Genomic DNA, 11,944 nt, shown 5'->3' on the forward strand with positions numbered 1-11,944 from the left:
CTCAGAGGATGCAGGTGGGATTTGCCCTGGGAAATGGGACTTTGGCTCTGGAATTTTGCCTCCCAGCAGTGGGAAAACTGCTCTGTAGCGCCTCTGAAGTCGTTATTCCAGGAGGATTCCCACTAAGGAACAGCACAGGCTCCGTTCTGCCAAAACAAAACTTTATTGCACAAAAAAAAAAAAAAACCAACAAAAAAGGAAAAAAAAAAAAAAGGAAAAAAAAAACCAAACCCAAACTAAAACAAAACAAAGAATCTTATGTACAATAGATACAAACAAAGATCTCCGAGTGACTCTTGTGCATATATTTGTTTGTTTTTTCAACTCCATTTAAGTCTAAAAATCTGTTTCTGCTAAAACATCTCTGCCTACAGCAGTGGCTCGAGGATTGTCACTGGGGACGGGGCCACGAGGGACAGACGCTCCCTACGAGCTGAGCTGGGGGAGCAGAGCCGGGATAAGGCATTTTCCAGGCATTTTCCAGGCATTTTCCGTTCCTGGGATGCCGGAAAAGCTCCACAGGCGCCGCCCCCGGGGCCGGGACAGCGCCAGCCCCGCCCCGGCGCTGCTCGGGTGACAAAGGTGACAAAAGGTGACAAAAAAAGTGAGGAGGTGGCGCCTCTTCCCAAGCTGATCCCGAATTCCTTCACCCTCCGGGTGTGGCAGAGCCTCCCCTCAAGGGTTAAATCCAAACCGGCCCCGGGGGACTTGGATAAAGGGGGGAAAAAAATCCCCCAACTTGTTCAGCCACACCGGAATCCCTGAATTTTCCACCTTTCTGCCCAGGCCTGGCAGGGCTGAGGGGAATCCCAAATTATCCCAAGGGGGTTTCTGCTCCTCCCGGCCCTGCTGCCCTCAGGACGAGGATCCCGGCCTGGGAAGTTCTCCCAGCACCAGCTGGAATCTGAACTGGGGCCAAACTGGTGGGGAGGAAACTGGGAGAGGGCGGAATGTGCAACTTGGTGCTCGGCTTTCTGTCAAAGCTCCCGTAAAAACTGCTGGGATGGGGGGAGAAATAAAGGTAATGAAGCTCTTAATTAAGCAAACTCTGCTCCAATCCATCCTCCCGGGCTCAGCTCCCTGGGAAATGTGGAATTTCCCACCTGTGGGACGGCACAGCCGCCTCTCCCAGGGGTGACCGTGTCACTCACGGGACAAACCCTGCTCGAAACAGTCCAAATGCTCCCCAGAAATGTGGGATTTTACAACGTTTGGCAAAGGAATTTATCCCTCACGACTCCAGAAATCCCCCTGGGAATTGGGAATTGTCCGGGGTGGCAGCAGGGAGGGAAAGGAAAGGTGACACTGACTCAAAGGGGGGAGCAGAGAATTCCAGGTGAGGAAAAACGGCTCCAGCAGAAGAAAAAAATCCTCCTCAAACGCTACATCCAAACCAAGACCTGACAGAAACAATACACAAAGCCATCTGCTAAAGTGCCCCCCTCCTCATCCTCCCTTTCCCAAACCTCCAGGATGAATCCACGGATTCCTGCGGTTCCCTCTTTCCACACCTGAAGTCTCCAAAGTGCCCCAGGGCTCGAGGGAAGCTTTGGGGAGGGAGCCCGAATGCCAGCAGTGCTCTTTTATCTTTGGTCTGCCTAGAAAAAGACATCGGGGAGGCTCCAGCTCTCCCAGATTTCACTTGGACACACCCTGGACTCATCCAAGCACTCCCACGGCTCCGGGGAAGGGCTCCCTCCCTGCCTAGGAACAGAAAAGCTCTCGAGGATTTGCAGTCTAGAGCTCATTCTTTAATCAAATGGAGAAAAAAAAACCTGGAAAACCAAAAAAAAAAAAAGCCAAAAAAAAAAAAAAACCAAAACAAAAACCCCAACCAGTGTAGGTGTTGTCCAAAAAAAATAATGACCTGATGCCACATGCCAGGAAGTACCTTTGTCCAAGAGGAGCCTGTCCCAAGCTCGGATTTTTCCCATTTTCCCCTCGGGAATTCTCTCGGGAGTTCTCCTCGCGATCCAGCGGAGCAGTGGAGGAGGGAGGGAGGGAAGCAGGAGCATCCCCGCAGCTTTCCCTGCCCTGGCCTGGCTTTGGTGGAGTCTCCGGGGCCCTGGGCCGGGCACAGAGGCCGCTGGAGCTCCCTCAGGCTTTGGAGCAGCCCTGAGTGTCCGTCTCTGGCTCCGAGGAGCTGCTCTCCGAGTCCATCTCGGCGCTCTCCTGCTGGTGCTTGTCCTGCACCCGCTGCCGGATCCCCTGCAGGCGCAGCAGCAGCGCCTGGTAGTCGAAGTGGCCTCGCTTTTCCCCGAAAGGATCCTGGGAAAAAAACAACACCAGGGATGAGCCTCTTGAGATGCGGGGAGTCACCGTGGGGAGAGGTGATGGGGTGAAAAAAATGGGGAAAAAAATTCCAGGGTTAAATCCTATCCTGGGGTGGATCCCATCCCTAAATTCCCCCTGGAGAGGGTCCTTAAATTCCCCCTGGAGCTGTGGATCCCATCCTTAAATTTGCCCTGGAAAAACTCCTTGAATTCCTCCTGGAGAGGATCCTTAAATTCCTCCTGGAGCTGTGGATCCCATCCTTAAATTTGCCCTGGAAAAACTCCTTAAATTCCCTCTGGAGAGGATCCTTAAATTCCTCCTGGAGCTGTGGATCCCATCCTTGAATTCCCCCTGGAGAGGATCCTTAAATTCTCCCTGGAGCTGTGGATCCCATCCTTAAATTTGCCCTGGAAAAACTCCTTAAATTCCCCCTGGAGCCGTGGTTCCCATCCCTAAATTCCCCCTGGAGAGGATCCTTAAATTCCTCCTGGAGCTGTGGATCCCGTCCCTAAATTCCCCCTGGAGAGGGTCCTTAAATTCCTCCCAGAGCTGTGGATCCCATCCTTGAACTCCCCCTGGAAATCTCCTTAAATTCCCCCTTCCTGCCTGACACCGAATCCAGGTGAAACCAAACCCAGTTCCAGGGCTGGAAGGAGCCCCTGGAGAGAGTCTCAGCTCCAGGCTTTGTAAAGCTGAGCCTGCAGAAGATCCTGAGTGCGTTCCCTGGGGATTACCCACCAGAACCTCCCGGCTCCACGGCTGATCCGAGCCGGGATATGGATTCCACGGCACGACCCCGGTGCAGATGTGCTGCACATCTGTCTCCAAGCACAGATCCTGACCCAAAACCTCTCCCAGACCCTTCCCTCCGGCCTTGTCTCGCCGCCAGCACTCACCTGCATGGTCTGGCCCTGCAGGTACAGCCTCTCTTTGCACACCCCCTCGTAGAAGTCGTAGTATTCCATGAAGGATTTCTCCATGACGCCCCTGGGACAGGCGGAGAGGGCAAACGGTCACGGCGGTCCTGTCCCCACCCTCCCACCCGTGGGACAGCCTGGCTGTCCCCAGAGGGGCTGCAGGGAGGGGACAGAGCCCGGCAGCTGCAGCTGAGGGGGATCTTCCCTCCAGGAATTGGGGTTTTCCCTGGCACACGAGGCCCGTTGGTTCCCGAATCCAGGCGGAGCTCGGCGCCGCATCCCCCCGCAGCCCCCGGCATCCGCCCCCACGGAGCCGAGCAGCCCCCGGCATTTGGGGAAAAACAGCTGGAAAATGGGTGCTGCTGCCCCCCCCCAGGCCCTGCCCATCCCTACCGGAGGGGCTCGGGACAGGGACACTTCCCCTCGAGCATGTCGCACACGGCCACGCGGATGGTCTCGTGCCGGATGCACTCGTTGTAGTTCTTGCTGTCCCCGGGGTGCCGCTCCTGGAAAACCATTGGGGAGGGTGAGGGTGGATCCCAGCTCTGCATCCCTGCTGAGCACTCCAGACCCCACATTCCATCCCTCCTTGTCCGCTCCACATCCCACATTCCATCCCTCCTGTCTGCTCCACATCCCAGCTCTGCATCCCTCCTGTCCCCTCCAGATCCCACATTCCATCCCTCCTGTCCGCTCCACATCCCAGCTCTGCATCCCTCCTGTCCCCTCCAGATCCCACATTCCATCCCTCCTGTCCCCTCCACATCCCACATTCCATCCCTCCTGTCCCTTCCAGATCCCACATTCCATCCCCCCTGTCCACTCCAGATCCCACATTCCATCCCTCCTGTCCCCTCCAGATCCCAGATTCCATCCCTCCTGTCCACTCCAAATCCCATCTGTGCCAGAGGCAGAGAGAGCTGGGAAAGAGCCCAGTGATCCCAATCCCACGCTGGGATCTGCCCCAGGAGCTGGGAAAGAGCCCGATGATCCCAATCCCAGGCTGGGATCTGCCCCAGGAGCTGGGAAAGAGCCCGATGATCCCAATCCCAGTCTGGGATCTGCCCCAGGAGCTGGGAAAGAGCCCGGTGATCCCAATCCCGGGCTGGGATCTGCTCCAGGAGCTGGGAAAGAGCCCGGTGATCCCAATCCCAGGCTGGGATCTGCCCCAGGAGCTGGGAAAGAGCCCAGTGATCCCAATCCCGGGCTGGGATCTGCCCCAGGAGCTGGGAAAGAGCCCGGTGATCCCAATCCCGGGCTGGGATCTGCCCCAGGAGCTGGGAAAGAGCCCGGTGATCCCAATCCCAGGCTGGGATCTGCCCCAGGAGCTGGGAAAGAGCCCGGTGATCCCAATCCCAGGCTGGGATCTGCCCCAGGAGCTGGGAAAGAGCCCGGTGATCCCAATCCCAGGCTGGGATCTGCCCCAGGAGCTGGGAAAGAGCCCGGTGATCCCAATCCCAGGCTGGGATCTGCCCCAGGAGCTGGGAAAGAGCCCGGTGATCCCAATCCCAGGCTGGGATCTGCCCCAGGAGCTGGGAAAGAGCCCGGTGATCCCAATCCCAGGCTGGGATCTGCCCCAGGAGCGAGGTGTGGAGGGAGGCGGAGGCTCTCACCTGCTCGAAGCCCGGCTCGTTGTGATAAGGGTTCTCGGTCATCAGGGACTGGATGGAGATAAGGACCGAGGAGATGCTCTGGGCCGGGCTCCAGGCAGGGCCTGTCCACGTGCTGGGGCAGGAGAGCACAAAACCAGCAATTAATTAATTAATGAATTAACGGTGGCCCGGGGAGCATCATCCCTCCAACAGCAGAGCTCAAAAACCCTGTGGGACCGCAGCTGGATCTGAGGGAATGCACAGGAAAGGGAACAGCTGGGGCCGGGGACTGCCGCCCTCCCTGGGCAGAAACTCCAGTGCCCAAGCCCTCCTTCCGTGAAGAATTCTTTCCTGCTGTTTCCATGACTCCAGAACCATGGAATCCCAGAACCACGGAATCCCAGAACCACGGAATCCCAGGATCACGGAATCCCAGGATCCCAGGAACCAGCGAGGTTGGAAAAGCCCCTTGAGACCACCCAGCCCACCCCACGACCCAACCCCTCCTCACCAACCAAACCCCGGCCCCCGAGTGCCACCTCCAGGCTCTGCCCAACCCCGTGCCGACGATTCCAGTGCCCAACCACTCCGTCAGTGAGGAATTTTTTTCCTGATGTTCCGCCCAAACTTCCCCTGGCACGGCTCGAGCCGCGCCGCGTTCCCGGGAGCGGAGCCCTTACCCCAGGATGCTCAGGCAGACCTTCCCGTTGCGGTAGAAGTTGGGGTTGAACCTCACGGTGTTGTTGCCCGTGGTCATCAGCTTGACGCGGGGCGGGTGGATGGGGTAATCCGGGGGGCAGCGGAACAGGAACAGGAAGAAGCCGCCCTCGTAGGGGGTGTCGAAGGGGCCGGTGATCAGCGCGTGGATCTGCAAAAACAGCGGCCGCCGGCTCGCCCTGCGCTCCCCATCCCACATTCCATCCCTGCTGAGCGCTCCTGATCCCAGCCCTGTGCGCCCAATCCCAGCCCTGTGCTCCCGATCCCACATTCCATCCCTGCTGAGCGCTCCTGATCCCAGCCCTGTGCGCCCAATCCCAGCCCTGTGCCTGCAATCCCAGCCCTGCGCTCCCCATCCCACATTCCATCCCTGCTGAGCGCTCCTGATCCCAGCCCTGCGCTCCCCATCCCACATTCCATCCCTGCTGAGCGCTCCTGATCCCAGCCCTGTGCGCCCAATCCCAGCCCTGTGCCCCCAATCCCAGCCCTGCGCTCCCCATCCCACATTCCATCCCTGCTGAATGCTCCTGATCCCAGCCCTGTGCTCCCAATCCCAGCCCTGTGCCCCCAATCCCAGCCCTGCGCTCCCGATCCCAGCCCTGCGCTCCCCATCCCAGCCCTGTGCCTCCAATCCCAGCCCTGCGCTCCCCATCCCACATTCCATCCCTGATGAGCGCTCCTGATCCCAGCCCTGTGCTCCCAATCCCAGCCCTGAATCCCTGCTGAATGCTCCTGATCCCAGCCCTGTGCTCCTGATCCCAGCCCTGAATCCCTGCTGAGCACTCCCGATCCCAGCCCTGCACTCCCGATCCCACATTCCATCCCTGCTAAATGCTCCTGATCCCAGCCCTGTGCGCCCAATCCCAGCCCTGCGCTCCCGATCCCAGCCCTGAATCCCTGCTGAGCGCTCCTGATCCCAACCCTGCGCTCCCGATCCCACATTCCATCCCTGCTGAGCGCTCCTGATCCCAGCCCTGCGCTCCCCATCCCAGCCCTGAATCCCTGCTGAGCACTCCTGATCCCAGCCCTGTGCCCCCAATCCCAGCCCTGTGCGCCCAATCCCAGCCCTGCGCTCCTGATCCCACATTCCATCCCTGCTGAGCGCTCCCGATCCCAGCCCTGCGCTCCCGATCCCAGCCCTGAATCCCTGCTGAATGCTCCTGATCCCAGCCCTGTGCTCCTGATCCCAGCCCTGAATCCCTGCTGAGCACTCCCGATCCCAGCCCTGCGCTCCCGATCCCAGCCCTGAATCCCTGCTGAGCGCTCCTGATCCCAGCCCTGTGCGCCCAATCCCAGCCCTGTGCTCCCAATCCCAGCCCTGGGCTCCCGATCCCACATTCCATCCCTGCTGAGTGCCCCCAATCCCAGCCCTGTGCCCCCAATCCCAGCCCTGCGCTCCTGATCCCAGCTCTGCATCCCTGCTGAGTGCTCCAGATCCCACATTCCATCCCTGCTGACCACTCCACATCCCAGATTCCATCCCTCCTGTCCCCTCCACATCCCACATTCCATCCCTGCTGACCACTCCACATCCCAGCTGTCTCTCTGTCCCTGACCAGCATTCCCAAATCCTCTTCAGAGCCTCTTCCCGGGAATGTGCAGCCGCTGCTGCGCCCTCCCACCTCCCCTCGTCCGCTGTGTCCCCCTCCTGTCCCAAACACGGGATCTTGGAATGCTCTGGGATGGAGGGGACATTAAATCCCATCCAGCTCCATCCAGGGGCACCTCCCGCTACCCCAGGGTGCTCCAGCCTGGCCTTGGACACTGCCAGGGATCCAGGGGCAGCCACAGCTTCCCTGGGAATTCCATCCCAGCCAGGAATTCCTCCCCAGTGTCCCATCCAGCCCTGCCCTATTCCAGTTTGAAGCCATTCCCTGTGTCCTGTCCCTCCAGGCCTTGTCCCCAATCCCTCTCCAGCTCTCCTGGAGCCCCTCCAGGCCCTGCAAGGGGCTCTTCCATTTAACCCCATCCCAACACCCCCAGGAAAGCTGGAGCCTTGCTGCTCCCTCATCCTGACTTCTGCCAGGACACTAAGGGAACATTCCAGCTGGGAAACTATCCCAAAATCCCGGAGAGCTCTGCAGGGAGGAGGAGGAAGCTCCAAACCTTCCTTACCTTGGTCATGTCGTGGGGATCAGGCACAACGAACATTCCTGGGGGTGGCTCCTTGTAAATGGACATGATATCCCTGGAAAAAGGGAACAGGAATCAGCCAGGATCACCCTGAGATGGGCCCGGGGGACAAATCCCTGCAGGGCTGCAAAGGGACAGACTTTTAAACTGGGATTTGGGAGGTTTTGTCCTGGCTCCGAGTGGTTTTTGGAGGAGCTCCTTTAATTGATCCCCAAAACACAGGCGAGGCATTCCAGAGGCACCGAGCGCACCCGGACGAGCTCACAGCTGGGATTCCGCCACCTCCAGCACCCCGAATGAAAATAAAATGGAACCCCCACCGTGAATTCCCCTCGGGAACTCGTCCCCAACTTCTCTCAGGTGAGGTTTGGGATTTCACCTCTCCCTGCTGAGGTTTTCCCTCCTCACACCCAGATATTTCCAGAAGCCCTTTCTCCCCTGAGTCATTTATTCTCCCCAAGCCGTGACTCAACCGCTCCTGGGAATGTTTTGCTCCGATGAATTTGGGGTTAAAGGATCAGGGCACGGATTCCAGAGCTCCCAGGGAGCTTCTTCCCCTCCCAAACCTCATCCCGACGACCTCGTTCTCCAAGAACTCGGAGCAAACGAACCAAAACCCAACAAATCCCCTCCAGCTCCACGCAGATCACGGACAAACCATCAAATTCCATCCTCCCAACCCTTTCTCCCACAGTCAGAGCTTCCCACTCCGCCTCTCTTCCCCTTTGGGAAGCGGCCAGAGCTCGGGGAGGCTTCAAGGGGAGAGCAGCAGGAGAAGCCTCTGCCTTCCCTGCCGTGGGGAGCTCCAGGCTGGAAACTTCCCAAAAACCTGGTGCCACCTCTGGGAGACATTAGCCAAGCTCCAGAGGATGAGCAGGAGCCTGGCAGGCAGCAATTCCCGCTCCGAGGGAGAGGGACGTGGTGAATCAGAGCCAGCGTTTGGAGCGCCCGAGCTGATCCCTCATCCCAAAGGGGATCCTGGAAAGGTCAGGGCGGCCACACGGGTGGGCACTGCCAGAAAAGAGGGGGAATGTGGGCAGCTTTGGGTAGAAATATCTTAATTTGGTCATCGTGGGGCTGAGGAGCCGGATCCAATCCCAGATTGAACGGGGGGCTGCCAGCGACGCCGAGGGCGGGATTAGCACCAAGGAATTCTGCTGGGAGACAGCCCGGGGGTGGCACAGGGGGACCCCGGGGGGGGCAGCTGTGACACCCATCCCCACCCAAACAGCTGGGCAGGGACATCCCAGGCCGGGAATTCCAGGCGGTTCTGGACAGGGCTTGGAACAACCTGGGATAGAGGAAGGTGTCCCTGCCCAAGGTCCCTTCCAACCCAAACCTGTCCGGGATTCCGGGATTCCAGGGCATGGTGGGGACCGGGGGCTGTGCTCAGGAGAGAGCCGGGACACGGGCAGGGACCGGGGGCTGTGCCCAGGAGGATCCCGGGGCACGGGCAGGGACCGGGGACTGCGCCCAGGAGGATCCCGGGGCACCGGCAGGGACCGGGGGCTGTTCCCAGGAGGATCCCGGGGCACGGGCAGGGACCGGGGGCTGTCCCCAGGAGGATCCCGGGGCACCGGCAGGGCCCGGGGGCTGTGCCCAGGAGGATCCCGGGGCACGGGCAGGGACCGGGGGCTGTGCCCAGGAGGATCCCGGGGCACGGGCAGGGACCGGGGGCTGTTCCCAGGAGGATCCCGGGGCACCGGCAGGGCCCGGGCGCTGTCCCCAGGCCCGTCCCCAGGTCCCCATCGCGGCTGCCGAGGGTCGGTGCGGCCCAGGGCCCGCTACCGGCCGGCAGGGCCGAGCCGAACGCCCCCGCCGCGCTCCGGCCTCGCTCCGTGCCCGGGGCAGGGCGGCCCAGGCCCGGGCCCCGCGGTGCCGGTGCCGGCGGCTCCGCTCACCGTTTGATCCGCAGCAGGCAGGCCGGGCTGGGCCGCTCGCTGTCCCAGTCGCCGCTGACCGTGGGGTCCCAGAAGGCGGAGTGCGTGAGGAGCGCGGCCCCCGCCGCCGCCGCCGCCATCGGGGCGCCGCCGCTCCCGGGGGCCACGCCGGTGCCGGGCGCCGCGGCCGCGCCGAAGCCCGCCGCCGCCCAGAGCTCGGCGGGGATGAAGACGCCGGGGGTCCCCGCGGCGCCGGCGGCGCTGGGGGAGGCGCTGCTGCCGCCGCCCGCCGCCAGCACCGCCGCCGGGGCCGGGGCCGCGTCCTCGGCCGCCGGGCTCTCCGCCATTGCGGCCTCGGCCCGCGCCGCTTCCGGGACTCCGCACCACCGAGGCGCGCGGCCAGAGCGGCCCCGCGCCGCCCACGCTCCCCGCCCCCGGGCACCATAGAGCGCGCGGCGGAGCGGCTCTTCCGCAGAGGCGCCTTGGCGGTAAGGGAGAGTGGAAGCTGCGACAGCGCCCCTTGGCGTGGAGGAGGTCTGGAGGGCCGGAGGGAAAAAGGGGAGTTCGGGATTTTTGGGGATTTCTGGGGAAAGAGGGCGTTTAAAGAACGGCGGAATCCTAGGACAAAAAAGGGTGGGGAAGACCTCTGGGATCGGCACTCGCCACGGGCCCGAGGCTGCCAGAGCTCAAGGAGTGTTTGGACAACGCCCTCAGGGAGGCCCAGGGGGGGATTTTGTGCAGGGCCAGGGGTTGGACTGGATGATCCCGGCTGGATCCTTTCCCACCCGGGATATTCGCTGGTTCTGAGATGATCCAATCCAACCTCTGCTGTGGCCTCGCTCACCCACGTCCCCAGTGCCACATCCACAGGGATTTTAAACCCACCAGGGACGGGGCCTCCATCACGGCCCTGGGCAGCTGTGCCAGGGCTGGACCCCTTTCCAGCGGGGAATTTTTTCCCAAAAATTCCAACCTAAACATTTTCTGGCACACCTTGAGGCTGTTTCCTCTCATCCTGTTTGTTGGGAGGAGAGGCTGAGACCCTTCAGGGAAGTGCCAGACGGGGCTCAGGGTGCTGGGGACACAGGGAAGGGCTCGATCCCGGTTTTGATCCTGGTTTTGATCCCGGTAATGGGATCAGGCAGCACGCAGGGGTTCCCATGCCCAGCACCCTCAGGATGGAAAACAGCCGGATCAGAGAGGTGTGAGAGGGAAAAAAGGAACATTCCTGGTGCTCCCAGGGACCCCGGAGCTCCTCCTGGGCTCTGCCAGGACCATCCCAACCCTACAACACCCCCAGCCCTGCCCGAGGCACTCGGTGACGGCCGCAGCTCCAGCTCCAAGGTCGCTCTTGCTTTCCAGGGACACGAGGAGCTCCTTTTCCAGTTTCTGGGAGTCGGGGAGGGTAACTGTAACTCCTCACCCCGGGTAACAGTGTTGTTCTCCCGGACACCCCGCACAGATTCCCAAAGCCCCGGTTTCGGTTCACACCATCCCGCCCAGAACCCAGGGAATTCTCCCTCTCCAGTTCAGCGAGTGTCCCCCGAATTCCTTCTGCTCTCACAGCCAAATTTCGCCAGATCTTGGAGATTTTTGAGCCAGGTTCTCCTCACCCCCTTCCCTTCACAGGAATCCCAAGCAGAGCCGTCCATCCCTGTGTCCCATTCCCATTCCCAGGAATGTGCTCCCAGTCCCGGGAAGGTCACAGCCACTGCCAGAGCCTTTGGGCACAAGAGGCTGCATTAATTTAATTACCCAAAGCAGGTAATGAGCCAAGATCCCTCGGGGCTGCCCTTCCTTAAAGGTGCAGCTGCCTCACCCCAAATCCCGGGATTCAGGTGGGATTTGGGAATTTCTCGTCCCTGGTCTACCCCAGGCTTTTAAGGGGATGAGGCATGGAAGAGCTAGAGGATAAAAAGCCCCTGAGCCGTGGGATTGTGTGGGAATTTGGCTTTGAGGAGGGACACGGACAGCGTGACCTTGCGACCTCTGTGGTGAGAATTCCCATAACGGGGGCACTTCCTGGGAATTCCGTCCTGCCAACACCCTGCCATGAAATCCTGGAATGGTTTGGGTGGGAAGGGAGCTTAAATCCCACCCACTCCCACCCCTGCCATGAGCAGGGACCTCCCACCATCCCAGGCTGTTCCAACCTGGACACATCCAGGGATCCAGGGGCAGCCACAGCTTCCCTGGGAATCCCATCCCAGCCCCTCACAGGGAGGAATTTCTCCCTATTATCCAACCCCAACCTCCTCTCATGGAGCTTCGCTCTCCCAGGGCCCAGCTTTGGGGCGATTTCTGTAGCTTTGAGTTAAGTTTTCCTCCCCATTCCCACTCCCCGTCCCACAGCTGGCATTTCCCACCCTTCCACCAAGCCAGGACCAGAAAGTGAAAAAAAGGCAGAAAAAAAAAAACCCCAAAGCTGCGA

General features: G+C 60.6%; 1 protein-coding gene across 1 annotated transcript; it reads right to left on the bottom strand.

Moving 5' to 3' along the window:
- Positions 1-12: 12 nt before the first annotated feature.
- UBE2Z (ubiquitin conjugating enzyme E2 Z) lies at positions 13-9,860 on the bottom strand. The gene is made up of 7 exons (XM_068996459.1): positions 9,535-9,860; positions 7,616-7,688; positions 5,464-5,651; positions 4,805-4,916; positions 3,585-3,697; positions 3,171-3,261; positions 13-2,268 (listed from the first exon to the last, which is right to left on the bottom strand). The coding sequence occupies exons 1-7, from the start codon at positions 9,858-9,860 to the stop codon at positions 2,098-2,100; spliced, it is 1,074 nt and encodes a 357-aa protein (XP_068852560.1). The 3' UTR covers positions 13-2,097.
- Positions 9,861-11,944: the final 2,084 nt, after the last annotated feature.

Source organism: Aphelocoma coerulescens, chromosome 27 (genome assembly GCF_041296385.1).
Source record: "Aphelocoma coerulescens isolate FSJ_1873_10779 chromosome 27, UR_Acoe_1.0, whole genome shotgun sequence".
Classification (NCBI taxonomy): domain Eukaryota; kingdom Metazoa; phylum Chordata; class Aves; order Passeriformes; family Corvidae; genus Aphelocoma; species Aphelocoma coerulescens.

What these genes read in the sequence shown, in the direction of transcription:
- UBE2Z (XM_068996459.1), bottom strand. Translation starts at nt 9,860, where the DNA reads ATGGCGGAGAGCCCGGCGGCCGAGGACGCGGCCCCGGCCCCGGCGGCG. An exon ending in ATCCCCACGACATGACCAAG is followed by an intron (nt 5,652 to 7,615) that starts GTAAGGAAGGTT and finishes CTGTTTTTGCAG; the next exon opens with ATCCACGCGCTGATCACCGG. An exon ending in GTCTGCCTGAGCATCCTGGG is followed by an intron (nt 4,917 to 5,463) that starts GTAAGGGCTCCG and finishes CTCCTGCCCCAG; the next exon opens with CACGTGGACAGGCCCTGCCT.